This window comes from Cavia porcellus, unplaced genomic scaffold, assembly GCF_034190915.1.
Source record: "Cavia porcellus strain 051 isolate PalLab524CR breed Dunkin Hartley unplaced genomic scaffold, mCavPor4.1 scaffold_12, whole genome shotgun sequence".
Taxonomy (NCBI): domain Eukaryota; kingdom Metazoa; phylum Chordata; class Mammalia; order Rodentia; family Caviidae; genus Cavia; species Cavia porcellus.
This window is the reverse complement of record NW_026947495.1, coordinates 69107107-69130481: the sequence shown is the minus strand read 5'-3', so window position 1 is coordinate 69130481 and position 23375 is coordinate 69107107. Positions and strand designations below refer to the sequence as shown.

General features: G+C 36.4%; 1 protein-coding gene across 8 annotated transcripts in view; it reads left to right on the top strand.

Moving 5' to 3' along the window:
- Positions 1 to 3535: 3535 nt before the first annotated feature.
- Positions 3536 to 23375, top strand: part of Pde1a (phosphodiesterase 1A) — a 305759-nt gene continuing 285919 nt past the window's right edge. The window contains exons 1-2 of one of the 8 annotated variants that reach the window (XM_023561017.2): positions 3536 to 3683; positions 4369 to 4479. In XM_023561017.2, the coding sequence (XP_023416785.2) occupies positions 4379 to 4479 (101 nt within the window). In that variant the 5' untranslated portion in view covers positions 3536 to 3683; positions 4369 to 4378. Of the gene's footprint in view, positions 3684 to 3729; positions 3749 to 3833; positions 4140 to 4163; positions 4183 to 4368; positions 4480 to 23375 lie in introns of those variants that run through there. The other 7 variants (XM_023561013.2, XM_013142459.3, XM_013142458.3 and 4 more) reach the window with 7 other exon arrangements.

Below are 23375 nucleotides of genomic sequence, written 5' to 3'. Positions count from 1 at the left end.
GCTGTGTTTTTAGTTCAATGAATTATTTTTACTTTTGTTCCAACACTGAAAGATGATCCTTCATAAAGTATGATTTTTTTCTTTGATGATCCTTTGGGTCTACTAACTGGCTGAGTGCATGTGACTTCTAGATCTTCCGAAAAGATCTCAGTTCCAAGCCCTCAGTTTGAACTCAAGCCCTTCTCTACCATTTCCCATATAGTTATTAAAATAAAAAACTGTAGGTTTTTATGTTTAATGTATGCTTTTTCATTTTGATACCTTCAATTAGTATAGATCCAGCTGTATTCAGAAGCATATTTAGAATTTTTCCAAAATATGAAATTTCTTTTGGAAAAATTTAAAGTATATAGTCTACCAATTGTCAAGATTGATATCTTTTCTGGATTTTTTTTCTTGTGAATTAAAAAACAATATGCTTTTATCAATACAATAATCATTTTGGTTTTTAAGGTTCTTAAGACATTTAATCCACTTTTTTCTTGAAGTCATCTTTTTATGTTTATGATTTCCTGTTCTAATTTTAAACACTCAGTGCCTAACTCTTCTTTACAAATGCCAATCTGCAATTTTAGTTTTAAATTCTGCAGATAGTTCAGATTTATGTCTTTGATTTTAGTCATTAGTCAATTTTTTCCCTATTTTTCAGCTATACTAACTCATGTTAATAGAGTATCTGAGTGGTCTGCTTTCTGAATTTCGTGCTTTTGAATCTCTGTGTACTTTGCCATTGAGTGATGGTTTGCTGGGTATGGACTCATAGGCTTAAAATTATTTTCCCCATCATTTGCATGTAATTCAAATCCCCTGCATGTAATTTCAATAAAACCTTTCTTTAGAGACAACAAAGATAGTTTCATAAATACTTAGATCAATTTCACTTATAAATAAAGATGTGGTTTCTAAATAAACAACAGCATTGTATGACAATGTTCTATGACAAAAATATTCTATGACAAATGATTTGGGAAATCATCAGTAAACCTAATGAAGAAATAAGTACACTATAATCTAAAGGAGAAAATTCATGAAATAGTATTATAATATGTCAAATACTATCATGATGAAGATGATATTATTATGCCCTTCTATGACAAAGAAACAGATGCAGAATATTAACTTGCAAAAGATAACATAATTCTTTCAGAAGAACAACTGTTGAAAAGCAAGTAGTCTGGATCCAGAATCTATGCAGTACTATATCATGACATAAGTCATTAGATATAGAAATGAAGGAACTCATTACAACAGAGATAATTTACGTAATACAAAATTAAAGCAAAGGAAATGTAAAAGACATGATATGTAAGAGATACAGTAGATCAAGATATGTCACATACAGGAACCTAGTAACCTCAATGAATACAAATAGTACATGTCTTAAACATGAGCTAAGACTAATAATATCAACAAAAATGGAAATGGGGAAAGGGACTTAAAGGAGGAGGGAAGGAGGTGAGAGAGAAGGGGAAGGGAATAAAAAAAGTCAAGCTGTGTTATACATGCACCCACTCTCAGGATGATTGTCAACTTCCCATACTGCAAACATGTACTAAAGAAAGAGACCTATTAGATCAGTCTATACCCTATGTATTCAAAATTAGTTTTGTAATTCCCTTCCCTTTACTCCAGATACGATACTGACCATTCTATGTTGATAGATGTGTTTTGATTTCTAAGAATCCACTCTTACCTTATTTATTTATTCATTTATTTGGTGTCGGGAATCAAATTCAAGACCTCATGCTTGCCAGGCAGGCTCTGTGCCTCTGAGCTGTATTTTCTTGGCCCTATTTATTTTTTTTCATGTTAGAATTTTTGCACTTAGCTTAACTTTATGAATGCAACTTCTTAACATTTTCTCAATATGTGTGTCGGAAAAGAAGTTGTACACTATTCCTTGTGTTTTATAAAATTATGATTTGTTTCATTCTTTTTGGTATGATTTATTTTTGATTTATTTTGATTTATATTTGATGTGTTTTATTTTTCCGTTTTAACATTTCTTGCAGACATTATTTATAAACCAAAAAAGAAAAATGCTTTCAGTTTTTTACATTATCAGAAGTAACTTTTTGATACTTCATGAAATTGAAAGTGGTCTTGGTCAAGGATCTAAATAATGAACTGTTTTATTTAGACTACTGTTCAAATTTTGATTTTATGAAGCATTTCATATAAAAAGAAAGCATTTTTTGGTAACAGGTGACCAATCCTCCCACATCAATATGTGATAGGAGAGATGTAGTAGAAAAACCAAACGAGTTGTAATGAAGGGGTGAGACTCCCCAACACATATGTAAGGAGAACGGTCCTTATTTTTTGCCTTGCAGTGTTATCAGCATTCTGACCAGTGCAAGTGTGTCTTTAAAATCATTTTTAGGCCACATTATAGCTTCAAGGACTTTAGTATTTTAGTTGACAAGATAATAAGGGTAGAGTACTTGCTTTTTGAATACAGATTTTCCCTACGATTCATCTTAGCAGAATTCAGATGTTTTGTTGACTACCTTATTAAAGAAAATCAGGTAAGTGTATCTTGTCACCAATATTTTTTTTTGTCTTTTTCATTTTTATCGGTACCAGGGATCGACCGCCTGCTTGCAAGGCAGGTGCTTATGCCGCTGAGCTAAATCCCCAGTCCCTAGGTAAGCGTGTCTTAGATGAATGTAGCTACAGTTTTAAGTGAAGGCACACTGGAAGTAAAATTGGTACTTTCAGAGCAAGCCTTGACACTGTTAAATGCTCAGAGGGGTAAGATTTTGACTATGTAAAACTAACTATTAAATTAAGACTGAGTTCTGGAAATAACTTGCCTGAGAAGAGAAAACTGAAGTTTACTTGATTTAACCTCCTCCAACTTGTAAATCAGAAGTCATTTTCTGTAAATTTGTTATTATGACTTTGACTACTGGCCGCCATCATTGTTGTTTGGACAACATTGATGGCGGCCAGTAGTCAAAGTCATAATAACAACATTGCTTATTCTAAAGAATTGGTCTTAAATCTAGAGGATGTCTGTCTTCTATGTGCTCACTGAGCACAGTGTTAAACAGGAATACTATCTACAGCATTTTCATATGAGTTAAAAGTAATCCATGTCAGGTACCGGGAACAGCATCTGATATATAGGAAGTAATTAATAAATATTGGCTATTATTATCTATCCATTATCTTTGATCACTTGTATTTTAGACCTCAGTGTAATAGACAGATTTCCTCCTAGCAAGGAATAAGATTGCATCCGGGGCTCCATCCACACAGACAAGCTATGACTTTTAAGTGTGTCTTCCTCAGCAGCTTGCAGACAGCAGTAGTTATCGTGAAGCTCCTACTTGAGGTCTGTTCCTGTTTCAAAGTAAGCTTACCATGTGTTGGGAGCTTGGCAGACAACTCAGTTCTGATCACTTTTATGTCCATTTTCTCTCATTTTTCTTCTAAAAGGCACAAACAGCACAGTGAATTTCTCTGTTCTCTGTCAGTCTTACACACACACACACACACACACACACACACACACCCTCTCTTCCTTTAATCCTTGCACACATGCATTCACACTCACTTCATTTTATTTATTTTTGAATCCTTCAAGGACCCCAGGAGCAGGCTGTGGCCGGTGGTGGCTCTGCTCCCCTCTCCCGGTGACCTGGCAGTCACCCACTGAGCCGAGTTGCTAGGAGAAGGTGAATAGCACGATTACAACATCGACTGATGCACAGATCCTTTCAATAACCTGTGGAGCTCTGTGGTCTGTCTTCTGTGTTTTCTCTTTGCTGTCGTTAATCTTTGTTGCATATATTTTAGGTGTGGTTTTCAGATCAACTAAGAGACAGAAAGCGCTGGCATTTAAACAGGCAGCTTTGCTTTTTCTCAGGGTGGTGCTGCTGGTACTGGATCCCATCATCTATCCTCTTAATACTCCCTTCCCTCCTTCCCTCCCGCTGCTGGAGAGGAATTCAGCCTCTTCTGGAGCGCGAAAGTCAATCAGGTCTCTCCCGTGCATCACAGAGCTGGGAAGCTGCAGGGGCTGTAGGTGCCTGGGCGCGCGGGGCAGCTCAGATGCGCTGCTCCGGGGAGAGCCAGAGCCCTGCTCGGTGGGTCGGTAGCACAGTAGCAGCTCACGTGTGCGGACCGTTCCTGTGAGGAGAGACATCTGTTTATACTGCTGTCTGCTTGCGGGAGGTGCGGGGGTGCCCAGCGGAGACGCCTGTCAAAAGTCCTGGCAATTCTGGCAGAAGCTTGGCTCAGCTCTGCACCTCCGCAGGGTTTGAGAGATAAGAGATGCTACCGTGTAGCTGCTCGGGTTGCAGGGGCACTGAGGAATGCTTGTTCTAGCTGCTGAACCTGACTCTAACTCTATTGGCCTAGGAGCGGTACCATGGGGTCCACGGCTACGGAAATTGAAGAAGTGGAAAACACCACTTACAAGTTTCTTGTAGGAGAACAGACTGAAAAAATGTGGCAGCGCCTGAAAGGAATGTGAGTAAGCTCTTTGCTTGGTCTGGTGTTATTTCTCCCCTACCCCCAACACCTAAAGATCTGACCATTAACGTGTCTAATTGTGGTGCTACCTGTTTTTGTGAACTGGTGTTTTCTTTAGAAAGATTTTTCTGTTGAAACTGAAATATGTCCATCTCACCTAGCAACTTGTTGAAGGCTGGAGTTTTTTTTTTTTTTTTTTTTTTTTTTTTTTTTTTTTTTTGCACCTGCAGGTTTTGTGTGAAGTGAGAGGATTCCGGAGCAGGGCTTTCTCTGTTCTCCTGCATGTTGCTTGTATGCCTTCTGTGTGTGCTGTTTAGATATGTACTTTAGCTATGCAGAAAGGTGACTAGGAAAGCTACCTGCCAGGTTCTAACCAAAACAAAATTTCCCTCAGGTAAGTTGAAGGACGGAAAAGACTGGTAATTATTTCACTGTAACTAGGTTTTGGAAACCAAGGATAGCATTAATACGATAATTCATATTTTCCTCCATTGTGCATATTCATCATCTTAAATATTTTTCTAAAAGAAAAAATGTTTCTGTGCTAAAAATATTAACAGCACAGAAAATTCAGTACAGTTTTGCTTTTAAATTGAGTCAGTTCACCTTTTCTGCAAGTATAGAATAGTCCCCTATTAAGATGGTTCAAGAGTTCTCTATTTAAGTCAAGCATGAAATGTAATTACCTGGGTCAAGCTTAAATTACAAAGCTACAGCTTACTTTATACATCTCTCCAGTTTTTTCCTTTACCTGTGTATTCTACTTCCTGTGTAGTGTTTTGGCATGCACTCTGTCCATATATTTCACTTTAAGCATGAAATAATTTAAAAATCAGATATGTCACTTGGAGAAAGATGTTAAATAGCAATATTTATAAGGCATTGAAATTGCTTAGCGTATTTGCAGATTTCAAAAGAAAATCCAGTATTTTCTTTGCTATCACAAAGCTGGAGAAATAACATATCATATGAAATATTTTCTTGGATTCACATCATGAATGCTATGTTTACATACTATTTGGTAAAGTGCAGTATCTGAGTGCATTTGATGTCACTGTTTTTGATAACTACTTTTTGCAGAGAGAAAAATTATATCAAATTTTGGAGATAAAAATGTTTAATTTCCTCTGTTTGTATGTACTTAAAATAATGTTTTGTATATTTTCTTACTATTTCAAGTAACACATGACCTTGTGGTGCATTGGTTATAAAAGTACATTAATAATGTAAACACAGCAGGATTTAAGTTTTAATAAATAAGCCATTTTTACAGCATTTGAATGAATGAGGGAAATCTGTTTCCAAGATTCATGGAAGAATTAAAAGCTACAGGTTTTTTTTGTGTGTGTGTGTGTGGTAATTCTCTAGAGAAACAAGTAATCCTATCCAAACAGGTACTAGCTCAAAAATTAATTAGCACAAATGTAAATTAAGCACTGGTGGTCATCAGATTGTTTGTGTTCTAATCTAATGAGTGCGTGCCTATCTGGACTGGAAAAGCCATAACTCAGACCCCAAACTAGGACTTTGTTTAATTAGTATTTGTCCTGCTTTCCATAATTGATGTATATATAAAGATTTATTATTGTGGATGTAGGCATATGCCTTTAAGAAATTTGAAAAGTGCTTTTTGTGTTTATTTAATGTGTTAGGGCAAAGTTATCTGGTTTTCATCAACTAATTTAAATCAATGTGTCTTTTTGTTTTTTCACAAGAGGATAATAAAGTCATTCAACAGTAGAGTTTCATGAATTTATAATAGGGTATATCAGTATACCCACAAACTAAATTAATTTTGAGCTATGTCTGCCTAAAGCCACTCAATGACCATTGACTAGTTTTGTTTTAGAATCATCATTATTGAACCGATTAAATTGACTGATTGCTTTTGTATTAAGAAGGAAAAATTTGCGCTTTGACACTGTCACTTTAAATTTTACTTTAAGACATTTTTAGGACTATAGGCTTAGGCTTGTCAGGCCTAAGAAGCTCTAAATCTAAAATCTGCATGACTTATAACAACCATATTACTTAACTATGGTCAAATCTAAAATCTGCATGACTAATGAAACCGAATTGTTTAATTACAGTCTTTTGTGGAGTCTCCATTCAAAGCAGTGATATAGAGGGACTCCCTATTCCATTGCTAAAAATGTGTTACCAGTTTCATATGCAATATTGATTTGATCAAAAGTTCAGTGCACCAAAATCACTAGTCCCAGAATTGTGCTTTTTAAATATTGGCAATTAAAAAATCATGTATCAAAAGCTATCAAACAATTGTACTATTATGTTCTCATTGTAGGTACAATAGATTTGGTGGCCTCTGATCTTGTTTAGACAGTGGTTTTTTGATATTTTACTATATTTACCTCAATAAATACATTGACTTACTTCAGCAGCATATTCTGCTTTTAATTTGGCTTATGATGTGCACATTTTGAGATAAAATGAAGATATAAGTGAAAATGAAAGAGTGCTCATTCAATTATATCTGAAATGTGGAAAATATGAACCTTGATAGATATGTTGAGAAAATCTTTCATAAATACCATTTTATACACTTTTTGAGTCCATAGAAATAAATTTTAAATTTTGTGATACAAGTGGAAATACTGATAAAATGAATTAAGTATCAGTTGTTCTAGCACATAATTATCTCTTTCACTAAACACTTAAATCTCTTTCATATATTTGCAACACCATGTAAAATCAATGTGCCAAAAATCTCTTATTCCTCTTGAGAATAAATATGAAATAGTTTTCTGCTTCCATTGTCGTATGGACGTGTATGCTTTAGTCTACTAATTTTCCTGTTATAGTTACAATTCTTTTCTCTGCTGTCTTCAATTCTTCTGCTACCGCTAACATATTGCCCAGTATGACAACTTAGATGCTACACCCTGACTCATCATCTGTGATGGCAGAACTATTAGCAAAGAACGATGACATCAAGCCCTTCATAAAATAGGTTTTAAAAAGTCCTGCGCTTGGCTGCCAGTTATAAGTTAATCAGAGCCTCAAAAACATTCCCTTTTGGGGCTGGGGATTTAGCTCAGTGGCATAAGCACCTGCCTTGCAAGCACGCAGTCATGAGTTTGATCCCCTGTACCAAAAACAAAAAATAAAATTCTGTATTTCGTATGCCATCTTAATATCAGATAAAACTTCCTATTCAGAAGTTTCTTGTGATTCTGGAAGTTAGTTTAATTCCTACATATTAAAGAAAGTTCTCTGTCATTAGGGTTTATAAAGGATGATATTATATTTCTTATGTGTAGGGTTAATTTAAGTATATTCCCCCTCAATTTTAGAAACAATGATTTTTGTGGCATTGATACTATTGCTTTTCTCTTCTCTGAATATTCAAAGGGCTCCACAAGTGTGGATCTTTCAAAATATGAAATTTATTTAATAAAAATTTAATAACATTCATTTCAGTCAGTTCCACTATCCTAAGAATTCAGTCTAAGAGGCAACAGCAACATTTCCAGAAAACTTGATCAAGTAGAAATTTCAGTGAAAAATCACACAAATTTGTAGGAAGATCTAGATCCAAATGCTACCTTACTCAGTTGTTCCATAAAAGAGAAGAAAGTTTGAACTGCTCAGAACCATAATCTACAAAAAATGTAAGAGTTACTACTTTGTAGTACTTCTGTATAATCCTTTCTGCAATTGTGAATGTACAGTTCATCACATCAACTTAAACTTCTGTTTTTAATTTTTTAAAAATGATCTGTTCTCTTTTTGGTGGTGAACATAATCACCAGTAATGAGGGTAAAATGTAACGAAGTAGAAGTCAAAGGAAGAACAGTTTTATAACTATAATTCCAATTAGCTGTTATTGTTGGGAAGAGCAGTGCATTGCACACTCTCCGGTGAAGTGGCCCAGGCTCTCATTGCTAAGAAAATATAGCAGAACTACACATGTTGAATAAAAACTAGCAAAATATGTAAATGACAGGAAATATTAGTACATCGTCCCAAATGGAAATCAGACTTTTGCATGAAGTGACTTTACAGATAAGAAGCAAACTTGATCCTTTTAAATCGCCTGCTTCAAAATCTTTAAAAGCGTTCAATTGTCCTCAACTCTAAGTGGAGCATCCTACACAGAGGTCAGCCCCTTGAGTCTCTTCTCAGGCTTTTATCTTGTTGCTCCCACCAAAACAGATCCCCCAAATGCTGTTTACTACCCTTCTTTCTTTGCTCATTTTAATTACTCCTCCTTCTCCTTTTAGCCACAGTTGTGCCAAAAGCCATGAGCTTTTGGATCTTGGTGGTTTTCATGTATTTCTGTGTTTAGTGAGCAGTAAGGTCCAGGAAAGCTAAAGGTCCAATGGAGCAGAGTGCAGGGCATTCCTAGAGTGAGTTGTCTCACTTAAATCCTGATATAGGGGTTGGGGATTTAGCTCAGTGGCTTAAGCCCTGGCCTGGCAAACGTGAGGTTGTGAGTTTGAGCCCTGGTACAAAAAAAAAAATGCTGATATAAACCTTAGTAAGATCTCTGCTTAAATTTCATTTGCAAATAAAAACCCTAATTTTGCCTTCTATCCTAGATTAGTTTCCTCTACTCATTCCATAAAGTAACCTGAACTTTTTTTAGTTTACATAACTCACTTTCTCTGGACCACAGCTTCTAAGTGTAAAAGCAAAGTTTACCTTATTATATTTGTGCTTGAATCCTAGGATTTAGCACAGTACTTAGCACATGAGATTCTCACAAATATTTTTAAACAGTTAATCAACCAAAGGTGTAAAATGCAATTTTGAATATTGTACTGATTCTAACCAGAAAATTAGAAGTTAATCCAGAAGGCCAAAATAGGTCCTAACACCAGGTGGGGATACTGGAGATAGAGTCACGGTTGGAGTAGGGATGAGGAGTGTGATGTTTGCTTATCAGTGATCAGAACTATAAAATATCTGGTATTCTTGTATGTACCTACCAATGACCTAAAAATGTCACTATCCTAATTTAGTTTCACAGGTAGTATCTGGTGGAACTTGGATTTGGACATATATCTACAGCTCATATTCATCTTACTTGCAGGGGAAAAAAATGAATTCTCTGAATAGTTACCTAACCATGTCACTAGAAAAGGCTCTAGATGCCTGTAAAATTTAGTCCGTGGACTCCCAAAATGTCCATGTTCTAATCTCCAGATTTGTATGTTATCTTATGTGGAAAAGGAGAATTAAGGCTGCAGATGGAGGTCAAGGTGCTAACCAGCAGACTTCAAAACAGGGAGAGAATTGTATCTGGATTACCCAGGTAAGCCTTGTGTGATTATAGAGCAAAATAAAGAAGCCAGAGTGATGCAGCGAGGAAAGGACTTGATTCATCTTAGATGGAGAAAATGGGCCACGACCCAAACACAATCTAGGAAAGGCAAGAAAGCAGATTTTTCCCTCAAGAGTCTCTAGAAACAGTGTGGTCCTGCTGACATATCGATTTTAACTTCTGAAACTTGCATCAGATTTTTGACTTACAGAACTGACAATTTATGTTTTTTTCGAGTTTCTGATAAGTTCGCTAGAGTCACAGTAAGAAACTATAACATTCTTCCTTAACAGAATAACACAATGCTCCATCAGTACAACCGTTCCTAACCTCATTTGTAATACATACACATAAACACACAGTCTCTAAGCGTAGAAACCAATTGAAGTCACTCTATGGCACACTGGAATTAGATAGTCTTCCTCCTTAGCCACTGAACAAATTTCTGTATCTCCACCTAATCTGAGCCATCATTTCCTTACCAAGCTCTGACACTGATGGAAAATACTGGATTCATTTCAAATGTCAAAGCGTTTTTAACCTATTTTTTTCTTGGAAATTATTGACATCTCCTTCTCTGTTCTTATAGTGTTGAATATTTGACTATTTTGATGGACTAACAGGAAAGTCTGTTTAAAAATGTGTCATTTGACCACAAAACTAGTTTGGTTGCATACAATCAACCCATCAAAATATATTTAGGAGTGTAAATTTAGAGGTAATATAAATCTCAGTCCTTAGGTAACATTATATTATTGTGGTTTGTATAATGAACAATATTGAGATGGATTACTCAGGGATTAAGAAAAGGAATCCTGAACCCAATCAGATGTTCTCTAGCACTATATGACTTTAAGCTTAGTGAATACAGAAAAATTATAAACTCTATAGTGTACTTTCCCTATCTGTAAAATTCAATTATTTAATTCACCATTCATTTACTCATTCATTAAATATCCACAGATTGTGTACTGTGTTAGACATAGGAATTTATTTTCTGGTAGAAAAACAAACAACAGGTGATACATAAAGAGCAAGTTAGTATGGAGTAAGAAGTGATTTAAGAAATGTACACGTGATGTGATCATGTTCCTTAAAAAGTGTTTCGGATAGTCAATTTTGACTTCTCTTAGGTGACTTCTGCTGAAGCATAGACAGAACTTTAGATGCTTTGGTGAGAAGAGGTGATATAAATAATACATATATTCTTTGCCTAGGTTTAGAATTAAGAGAGGGAGAGGTCCACTAGATAGCAATCAAAATATAGCTTTACTGCAGATAAAATTTGCACTTGAAGATGTAGCTTTGGTATCCAGCTGTAAAAGCCAGACTCCCTTGAATTCAGCTTACCCCACAAAAGTGTTTCTCCTCAGTAGGGAATAAAATCCCACGTCCTAAACTTTCACCATGGCAGGGAGCGGATAAAGCTATACTTTCTAGAGACGCAAAATCTCTTCCTTACCCGCTGAGAAGGACAACTTGTAGTGTTAGCCCACCACTCACCCACCAAATGACTCACTCCTCCTCCTCCTCTGTGAAGGAACACAAGATACAGCAAAGACCCTGGCGGCTTCTTGAATGGCTGGCTTTCCATGCAGAAGAAAGCTTTAGGATCTGTGAATCCATATATTGCCCGAATCAAGATATGAAAAATTACATAGTGTGTGCCAGAAATATACCACAGTGCCTGGCATGCAGTAACTTGGAAGAGCATTGTAATTACTCCTATTTCCATAATCTCATCCGTTCTTGAGCATATTCCAACCCTCTGCTTTCCAGCTATATGATCTTCTCCAAGTTGATTGGACTTAAGTGCCTTGGCATTCACATCTGTATAATAGAAATAGTGAGAGCATTACCAATCTCACCAATTGGAGGATATTGAATAAATAATGCTTGTAAGTTACTTAGAATGGTGTCTAGCATGTAATAAATCCTAGTTTTTATCATCATTATTGCTCATATTTCATGCAGAATCAGAATTCTGTATCTTCCTTGATGCTTTTCTTATCAGAATTAATAGAGAAAGCTACCAGTGTGAGTATTTGTTTGGCGGGAATGTGCTCAAGTGGGTTCTCAGGTTTCTTGTCACCAGAACTGTTGAACTTGAGGGTTAATGTTTCCTTGGGGCAGGAGCTGGGCTAGACAAAGGAAAAGAACTGAGGAGAGTGGGCTGGCCTTGAGAGTTTGGCTGGTAGAATCGTTCAACTTCTTGCAGTAGCCTTGGAGGGTAATTCAGTTCATCATCTTGTGTGACGTAGGGGTAGACTGGCTGCCTGGGTTATCATGGCTTACAGTCACTCTTCAAGTCTTATCCAAATCTGGGCCAATTCACAATGGAATTACTTTTAAGTAATTGGTCATGTACCATATTCATTCCTTTGCTGATCTGTTTTAGAAAATGACACATTATCATTATGCTTTTTAGATTTTGTTCTTTACCATATTTCAATCAGCTAGTTGAATACAAATATTTAAGCAGATCTGATCATTATCCAGTAAAGGATTGTGATATAGGCCTTTTGAATATTAAAGAAGTCATTTCATTTGTTGAAAGATAAGTGGTAAAGCCTTAGAACCACATCTCTACCCATCTGTTCTGAGCAGATAGTAGGCATGGGTAACTATAATAAAAGAAAAGAATCAACATAATAACTCTAAAAATAAAATATAATTTTTATCCTTAAAATTGTAATTTCTTGAGACTGAAGATACATTCCATTTTACATTTGAAAATTTAAATTTTTACTAAATAGGTCCCCCAAATGCTGAAACATGCAGATAATTTGCTGGCAGACAAAAATTTGTTCTTTATAGCTACTCAAATAAGTTTATAATGTATTACAAAAAAAATAAAACCTCTAAGCATCAGAGTCTTCAGAAGAAAATAGAGGTGAACCTTAAGTAAGATCTTAATTAAACTCTGGTGATCAAGGGATTCTTGCACAACAGGTTGTAGACAATTTAGAAGAAATTTAAACCTACTAGAAAATGATACCTGATTCTGTTTGATTCTGGACTTTCTAAGACTTGGTTCCTAGTTATATTTGAAACAAGATAAAAAAGAATTGTCTAACTTAGGTACCAACAACTTTTCTGATTACCTTAAATCATTTAAAATCACCTGACCATTGAATCATAGTTGAATTATGCCTTATAATGTTTTGTGTGTTATACTTTCTAAAAGACTTTCCTTTTCATCTGTATGTCTCAGAACAATTATGTGCAGTTTTCCTGATGAGAAAACTGAGCCTTCAAGACTTTCAGTGAATTGGTCAATGTTTCACAATAGTCAGGGAAGGGCCAGGTTTCTAGGCTTATACTTAATTTGATACTCGCTTGGGTAATTCCATTTAACACTCCAGACTCAGTATCCAACCTGACATTTCAAAAGTTGTTTGGAGTTTTGCACACTCCTGCCATCTGTTTGCCAATTCTGCACACTCAAAGCTGAGAACCAAAGGGATTATCACTTGGCATGCACTTTAGATGCCCCCGACCCTCCAGTTCTGCTTCTTTTCCTCTCCATGACATGCACTACCATCACTTCTTTATCTTCCTAGACACTTATCCTTGCTAGTGCAGGAATAAGAAGTTGACTTTTCTGAAACCTTTCCTCCCTCAGAGTTTGGGCCTTGCCAAAGTACTCTAATTTATTTGGCCTTTGGTACCCCAACCCATAGAGAAAAATACTGTGTGCTGTAATAACGTCCAGCTGTCTGAAGATTTTTATTTGCCAATAAAAATAAACTCAGGAATTCTAGTGACTAAATCTAGGTATATAATAACTGCTAAAACTATGTGTTCTGTTCTTGTTGTAAAAGGTTTTATGCACAGATGAATGTTCTTGCCTGAAATAAAGTGATCAGTTTTTCCCCTTTTGTTAATTTCAGAAAAATCAACTTAATGGAGTTTTTTTTGTATTTTACCTCTAAATGGAATACAAAACACACATTTTCTTAGTCTTCCTTTGGAGATGGTTTATATATGAATTGGAGGACTCATTTTTGACTTCCAGAACTTGCAAAGTGTCTAGTACTTCTCATTGGACAAATGAATGTCTTTCCATGTGACCTTCTTGATACTTTATTCTCCAGTGCATCTCTGCTTTAACACGCTGAATTTTCTAACCAGTCTTTATTTTCCAGAAAATTTTCCATGTTGTTGTCTACTGTAACCCCCAGTTTATTAATGGCTTCCTGCATCCCTGTGTGTAGATGCTGTCTAGCTTACTGGCTCTCGAGTATGCAGCTGGCTTTGGCCCATCAGGCCTTAGCAGGTGTGGTGCGAGCCAAGGGTAGTGTGGGTCTGTACGTTGGGCTCATCCTACTGGCTGCTCTTTGGAAGGTTCCCAGCAGTGCATGATGCACTTTTTGTCCACTTGGACATAAAGCCCTCCAGCCAAACCTCCGCTAGACCCACCAACCAATCAAGTACCAGAGACTGAGTTAAGTCAGCCCAGATTTCTTCACAATTGTGAGAAAGTAATAAAAACTCATTTAGTTTTGGTCACTTAACTGTGGGGTAGTCTGTTAGACACAAACCCATAATCTTCTCTTAGCTTCTAATTTTTTTCCACGTTTCAATAGTTTATTCTATCACTATTTCTTTCTCTCTCATCATCTATCATCTACTTTTTTGATCTAACTGACAGTATTTTGTACTGTGAAAATAAAAATTGAGAGCTTTTTTTTTTTTTTTTTTTAAAGAAAACCACCCCAATAAAATTCTCCTCTGGATAATTTTTACCAGCAACAATAAAATAATACATATCCACTTAGGATATTTCCTCCCAAGCTGCTCTTTCCGTGGCATGTGTATTGAAATTGCATTACTCTTAGATTTTGCTGCACAAATATAATTTCCCATAGGGATAGAAACATAGAGTAAGCCTGGAAAGCTGCATTGTTGTGTAAAAGAAGATGGTTCACATCCTGTTACCTTAGTAACAGGCACTGGAAAGGCCAGGCCTCTCCACACATCCTGTTGCCCTGACATATGGGATATGTGAAGGCCCAATCTTCTAGGATTTTTTCTTTGCTCTCACGAAGAAAAAGGCAAAAGTAGTGTTACATCTCATTCCTTTCCACCTACTGTTATTCAAACCAGTCCAGCATAAGCCTGCCTCTCAGATGTGGGGGAAGGCAAGGAAACACTGACCTTGATTTTTGCACTCATGAGCTTGGAACATTTGTTAATTTTTTATTGGTCCAGAGGAGTAAATGATAGTTAAAAATGAAAAGGAATAAAAAAACAGTAGAGAAAATAAATTGCGGTAATCAAAGAAATAGGGCAGGAATTACTTAGCTGAGAGCTAACTACATCTGTGAGCCACATCAGCTCTGCTTAGCTAATTTTTAGAGTTCTTTGGGAGGAGTCGCACCTGTGAAAGTACTGTTTATTTTGTGACCTTTCTTTTCTGAGCAGATGATACACAACCCATCAACCTCAAGTGCTGCCATGTTGTAAATGTTGTTTATTAACTTAACCCTTAATACAGTACAATTTATTAACTTAATCCTTAACAGTACAATTTTTTGCTTTTTATTCCTGTTCACAATTTATTTTTTATCCCTCCTTGTTCTATGTAGAGATGCTTAAAAAGCAATCCGATCAAACTTTTTCCTTCATCCTCTCATTATTCCTTAAGCAATTGACTTGACTATAGAAAAGAATGCCACTTAACTTGCTTTGTTTTCATAATTTTTGGTTTATATATAAGTAGTTTCTGTTCAAAATCGACAGTAACAATAATTCTGCCATTCCTAAATGTCACCAATTTTCCTGTGAATTAAAGTAAAATCTTAGTTTACACCTCTCATTTTTAAAAAAAGAGTAAGACTTTTAAGTTTTATACTAAATCTCCTTTGATGAAGGCAAAAATGTTGATAAATCTTCTTTTTTTAACAGGAAAAGGGATTCATAGTAAAACTTTTTAATTTCAATTAAATTAAAACAAAATATAGCCTGGAAGGAGGAGGGAGAATATAATCATGTTGGAAGCTGAATTTCTGGAAGAGCAGGCCAGCAAGTTGAATATCAGGTGGAACATTATTAAAGTCAGAGTGGTACGAATAATTATCTGAAACTACAGTAGATGACCCTGCTAGATAGCCCGGTTGTCTTTTCTTTTTTAATGTTACTGATCACCTAATTTCTGCAGCTTCTATAAATACTGCATCCTTCCTTGAAGGTAACAAGAAGGAAAAGGTAGAATCTTTCTGCCCATTATTATAGTCTTCATGCCCAGACGAATCTCCTGTACAAAATAAGAATTTAGAAATGATTAGCTAGAACAAAGAACAGTAACTGGGCAACATGCTACAACTTTAAAGCTGAATAGTGCAGCCAATAACAGTTACAGTTATTCAGCAATGAGGTTAATTCAGAAGGAGAGGTCAAACAAATCCTATGGAATATTTTGAGCTGCTTCTGGAGAAATATAAAGAATAAAATATCAGGAAAATCTGACCATTAGAGAAGCTTGGAAATGGTACTGCATCTCCAAAAAAACAGCCCAAACAAAAACCAAACCATGTTTAACAAAACTTAGTAGCATTGTGAGGATATAAAATATTATGATCGAAACGCACATGTCCTGTGTCTTGTGCAGAATAAATACCACTACATGGTAGCTGTTGAGGTACAACTATGTGTCAAACAAATGTGTGCTTTCCTCCCAGTCCTCTGCCAAATACAAGATTAGGAAAAGTTGATCAGATAATCGTACTGGGTATAAAATACAATGGCGTTTCAGACACAGTTTACTGACTAAAATTCTTACTCCAAGATTATAACTTCCTGAGTTTTGTGCTATTCATATCCTTGGAAGACTTAAATTTCTTTTCCAGGTTGTACCTGAATAATTAGGATTATGCTGAGACTATCTTTCCATCATTAGTTCTGGCCTCATGTGACCTTGCAGGTTGGGGAATTCTTGGTGAATGCAGAACGCTGTGTATCTGGTGAGAGCTCAACGCCAGCTGAAATCTCCAAATTGCAATGAGTCAGACAGGAGATAACCGGACTGGACTTGGAGGCAATCATCCTGAATACTCTGATCTTCATTTCCAGGCTACAATTTTGTGTTTACTATTCAGTTGAAGAATAATCATCTCCTTATGGGTTTCTCCTCAAAGAGAAACTTATGACTACAAAGCAAGGCAAGCTTGCATTTTCCCAAAGTGACTGAGCAATATTAACAATCCTTGAATTTTACTTTTTCCAAAAAAAATAAATTGAAAAGTGTTTGACAAGGCTTGAACTAAAGTCACCATTTTTGAGTTGACATTTGATATTTTTGTTCTCTGATTTCATCCAGTTCTATGAATCATAGTTCAATTATGGCTAGATATTTGCAAAGTATATATCAAAAGATGAGTCTCTCTAAAAGATAATTCATCCACCCAAAATGGAACCATGAGTTAAGGAGGTCATATATACTTCATGATTGAGAATGCTCCAAAATGAAAGTCACAAAATAGTAATATTTAGTTGGAAAGATTAAAACATTTCCATCATTATTTCTCAAAATGATTTGATTACATTTGCACTTTCCTCTATTTTCCATGAAGCATTAATTTTTAAAATTCCTTATCAGCAATGGATAACTAAATAAACATGATAAAATGCAATGCTAAAAATTATTTCTTGCTTACTTTTGTTTCCTTAATGTCTAATTCTATACTAAATTTGTAAGATATTTACTTTCTAATAATTGAATGATTTGATTGATCCAGTAATACTAGAAAAGTAAGAACATGGACTCACTTTTGAGCATATAGGACTTAAAAACATGTAGCCAAGTCATCTTAAGTTCCCTCAAAGGAGGAGACATTTAAATTCACAAAAAATTAAAGAATTAAAAATAAATCCATCATAGATTCATATTTTTTGTTAAGTTTATGTCTTAGGAATACAGAAGTAAACACTAACTTACGCAGTGTGAGTCATGCTGTGGTAATCTTAGTCACCGATGAGAACTATCTTGAGAGTCATTCAGAAAAAGGAAAGTTGTAGCCTAAGTTCATCCTGACTATACTGACACTTACGAACACATTGAGGAACTTGGGAAAGTAGACCGCATGGACGGCTGTTTCATGGACTATTCATTTAATTAATATCATTCATTGGACACATGGAGAGTTCTGGCATTATTCTAGGCACCAAGGACATAATGGTGATAATGTTCAAAATACCTTCAATAAGTTAATTTTTGACACTGAGGGAAATAATTACTAAAGCAATGTATATTAATTTTAATAAAAATAGAGTAATACAACTAACTTCTTGGGAAATTCAGAAGGAGCTGGTTTAGCGCATGACACCAGGGAAGAGCTTCCCGGGGTGAGCACTTATGCAGAGGCGCAGCAGTGTAGGGAGGAGGAAGCTTGTGCGAGGCCTGGAGAACTGGCAGCATATGGAAAGGGACACAGGCACGGCCCAGGGGCGGGGGCGTCAGGCATGGCTGAGGAAACACAGTAAGAGGAGCGGGTCTGATATGCAGGTGTGGGAGAGTGAGAGGTAAGTGTGCTTGGAAATGTGCAAGTGTAAGAGGTCACAGTAAGGAATTAGGCAGGTGTGCCCCGGGGTTACAAGACAAGTGTGATGGCTGAAGAGAGGGAAACTGAGGCTGGAGGGCACTTTAAGGGTGTGAAGATCTCACTGATGGGGAGATCTAAGTGGGTAAGGAGAGGACTGGGAGCATGGAGGGAGCGATGGACAGGGAGAGGGAGGGGAGGTCAGTGGGTTAGAGGTGAAGAAATGGCAAAGACTTGCTGGAACCAGACACTAAAATCACAGGTCTTTTGTTCTTCTCCAAGGCTCATAATTCTACCATAAACTCACATTATGTGTAGACAAGCTTACACAAGAAACATAATTTGTGAAATGAATACACGCAGGCAGCTTCATGTTTTTTCCCTCAGCAGACTTCTGTAAGCTCCTTTGCATTTCGTTACTAGGTTTTCTCTTCAAAACAGGAGAGGCTGTTAAAAGCGTGGCCATTCCTGCAAGGAAAACAAACTGGCAGGTCTAATTTTAGGATGCTTCTCCTTGACAACAGCCTTTTAAATGTCGCCTATCCGACAATAAAAATTGGCTCCAGAAATTAATGAGACTGTGTTTGGTCAAGGGAATTAAATTCCCTTTGTGTTTTCCTTGAGCCATTCTATTCTCCAGTGACTGGGTTTTGTTGGTGGCATAAGGGTGGAGGTGACTGGTTTTCACGCATGAGTTAGGAGCAAGAATGCACAAATGGTGTGAAGGGCCATTGTGAAGCAGGTTTTGAGCCACAGGGGTGTGAAGGTGGTTGCACTAATGGGAGTTATTACATTCCTCCAGTCATAGTGGTTTCAGCTCACCTTGACCAGACTCATAAATCCCCTCTAGAACCCAAGTTGCTGGGAGTGTATATGTGCTGAGAAAGAAATTAATTGTTCCTTTCTCTGAGGAGCTTGTCCCTAAGAGTAAAGTTTGCCATGGACACAATCACACACATACACAAATGCACACACACACTCATATGAAATAGTGATACATGATTGTGTACTTGGTGTATGAAGTACAAATGTGTTTATCAGACATGAAGAGAAATAGTCATTGACTTTTTTATTTTTATCAATATTAATGTCATTGTATAAAGAATTTAGTGGGTAATGGTGTTGAAGGATTATAAATCTTCAATGGAAGGAACACTTGTGAATAGATTTTACATCTACTTTTGGTGTTTAGGAAACTGAGTCTGGTTTTGTACAGTAGGGGGAGATGGGCTAATTAATTGTATGCTAGGTAGCCAATGTCTAAAAAATTAATCCTTAAAATTTTTACTTATCTGCTGGAAAGATTGCTCTTATTTGAAAGTTGATGCCAGGTTACTTACACTCAAATAACTTTTTAAAATTGAAAACAGACATGCTTTTATTTTTCATTATGACCAGAAACAGGAAAGCTGGAAATAGCCTTAATTGGAATTCTTTTGTTTTTAATTGACACGATATAATTACACACGATTATGGGTGATGGTGTAATAATTTGGTACATGTGTACAGTATGCAATGATCAAATCAGAGTAATTAGCATTTCTCTCTGTTTAAATGTTTATCTTCTTGTATATGAGTATGGGGAATCCAGAATCTTCTCAACAGTCCTTAAGAAAACATAAAAATTGTTGTCAATTACAGTCATCATCCCACTACGTATAGAACATTAAACCTTAATTCTCCTGTGTAGCTAGATATTGGTACCGGTTTTCCAACTTCTATTCTTGCTCCTCTCTTTCCCTTCTGGGACCCTCCTGACCTCAATTCTACTGTCTCTTTGTTTATATGGAATCTACTTTTAGCTTCCATATCTGAGGGAGGTACACATGTTTTTCTATGCCTAGTCTTTCTATGCCTGGTTTGTTTTACTGAACCACGATTTAAATTTTCACCCAGGTTTCAGCAAATGATAGGACCACCGTCCTTTCTACAAATGAATGATACTCTGGATTCCTTGGCTTGGTTGCTATCAGCAAGTACTGCAGGGAGTGTGGGCGTGCAGGCTTCTCTGGTGTGTCTGTCATTGCTTCCTGGAGCTAAGAGTGAACGGGTGGGGTCTTTAGAAGCCCAGCCACTCAGGATGTCCAAAATACTAGCTGTGATTCTGAGACCCTCTGCAGGAAATACCCATAGGAGATGCATTTCATTTTATGGTGTTAAATTGAAAAATTTTTTTTCTCAGTCCCTAGAGTTCTTTTTTCTTGCTTTTTTTTCCCCTTGAGTAGTAGACCGAATATTACCTGAGACTGAACAATTGCTGTTTATTCTCCTATTGGAGCTGTGCTTGAATGCCACGAACTACCATTCATACCCTTTGGCTTGATCTTTAAGTAGTCACAGATTTGACGTCAGTGGTAAGAACCCTTTGCATTGTACAAAACTGTTGCTTTCCAACACGAGTTCTCATTTTTATTAAAGTAATAAAATAGTACCATAAAACAATAAAATTAGGAGTTTCCTTTCCTACCCTTTGATGTTACTCAGGTTGGCTTCCTGAGACATCAACTTTCATGTTTTGCTTTTTCTTCCTGCATTTACGATCATGTTTTCAAGCAGTAATTTTGTGTAGCTCTTTCAGATGTGTCTGTTTTAAACATTATTTACTAACTTCGTATGACTGTAGAAGCAGCTTTAGCAAACCCAAATCTGACCACCCTCCTTCGGGTTCAGGTTCCTCTAATTACCCTTGGCAGAATCAAATCGAGGGTGTACAGTATTATGACTTAATTGCCTTCATTCTGAGCCACCTGTGAAATGTGAATATGTTTCCTGTATAGTTGCCTGTTTTTCCTGGAATTAATAAACATTTCATTTAATTGTTAGTTTGTTGGCCTCAGTTCCTACATACGAATCATTAATTTTTCCAAGTTTACCAAAAGAATCATAAAACACCCTTCAATATATTTCCTACACTTTTATATACATCATGTCCTTTTCCTGGCCCCACTCTGTTTCAAGGCTTTGTCTTTCAACTCTGGGACTCTGGGGGTCATCTGGGACCACTACTGGTTCCTTAAAATTTACACAGTCCTGAGCTGGGTCTGCTGTTTCCTGGATCCCATTGTTCCTGGTTTGCTCTCATGTAGGGGATGAGCCTCTCCAATAGGTCCTAACACTGGGAATTATATTTTTACAAGTGCAGTCGTATATGAAATTATATGTTGTGTTTCCACATAGCTTAGTTGGCTATCAGATAGTAAGTCTGAAATAATTTCTTCCTTCAGAATTCTGTAGAGTTTTTAAAATTCTGCAGATATTGATTTGTTGTATTTTAATGTTCAGAGCGGCCACGAAGATACTGGTCACTTAGTCTTAAAGGTTTTATATGATGTTCTTCCCACGCTTCAGGGTCCAGGAATTTTCCTCACTTTCTTATTCTGAAATATAGGGTAAGAATTTTTATACTGGGAAATTAGTTGGTCCTTCCAGTTTAGAACTATGTGCCTTTCAGTTTGGGGAACATTTCTTCAGTTTTTAATTTGATGTTTTCTCTTTATTCTTTCTTGCTGAGATTTATCTGTTGCACTGGGTAGATTAAACCCTCTCTTGCCCATTTTTACCTCTTTCTAGAATTCAGAACCTCAGCATCCACCTTTCAAGCTCATATTTTTCTAAGACCTGACCTTGTTCTTAATTTGACTGATTTTTATTTTTAGCTCCATTTTTATGCATTTAATAACCATTTGTATAGCCCTGAAATTAGTTTTAGTTGATCACCGGTTTTTCTTCTGTTGTTAATGGCCTTTTCTTCTTAGGAATTGCTGCTTTCTCTGTCTTTGTCTTGTGTTATCTGTCATGTTAAAGCTTTTCCTCAGAGGCCTGGTGGTTCTTGATTGTCTTCTCACACTTAAAAAAGACACTGGAAGCTGCTTGATGCCCCTCATGATAGGACAAGGTTTGTGGAGCTCACAGTGGCGGAGAAGGCACTCAGCCATTTAACTGGGTGATTACCGAATGTCAGTACCCTTGGGTCTCTCTCTGGAGCTATTTATTTTCTCAAAAGAAAAGAATTTATTCTTCTTTCTAGGATGTTTAAATGCTGTTGGGTCAACTCTGAGTGAGGAAAGGGATTGGGGTTAATACCATGCATGTGATTTTTAATTATTTTTTGAGGACAGCATTTATCTTTCTCACCTTAGTGGTTTAATTTCACCAAAAATTAGCATCTGATCTTCCAATGTGGTGTGGGAATAAATACTTTCATGGTCTTAGTTTTTTTTTTTTTTTTTGTACTGGGAATTGAACTCAAGACCTTGTGCTTGCCAGCAGAGGTTTATGCCACTGAGCTGTGTCTCCAGCAGAGCTTCATCTTTTCCTGTGTAGACTTTCAGTGTGACTCTTCTTTCAGCCACACTCTGACTTTCATTCTGGTTTCCTGACTTCTGCAGCTCCTGGATTCCCTCGTTCTTGATTTTTTCTTGATCGTTTGGGGTGACATTTTTGTGGTTAGCTGTTATTCTTTGTTGTATTTCCACTCCTGCATCTATGTTCCTAGCATGAACTGACCTTTTTGAATCTTGTTACATTCTTTGCTACTTACCTTAAACTTCTGAGAAATTTACAATATTTTTATGGTTTTACTGAGCAGATTAGTAGAGTTTTAGGAGGTAGCAATGCTAAATGCAGGTATTTAACAAAACCAGATAAACAAGAAATGGAGTAAAGACTTTCAATAATTTAAAATTTATTTACACTTTATTTTTCACTGGAGTTGTCTTAAAAACACTAAGGAAAGATCATGTATTAATTCCTTTTATCACAGGTTATCAAGAAAGAAATTATATTACACAGATTCATTGCAAGGAATGGGACTCTCTCTAGTATTTCAAACAGCAAAAGAGTCAATACAGGCATTGGCTGTTTATTGAATGATATGAAGACTTGTAGGAATTGGAAGTCAGGGGCCAATGGACTAGGGACTTGAAAGTTCAATATCAGGGCTGCAAATTGGAGTTAGCAGTCTATGTGTCACAGCTGAATTATCACTCAATGCCATCATTCTACCGCCTATAGATATCTCTGAAGCTAGTGTCAAATAACCAAAGAATTCAGCCAATATCACTGT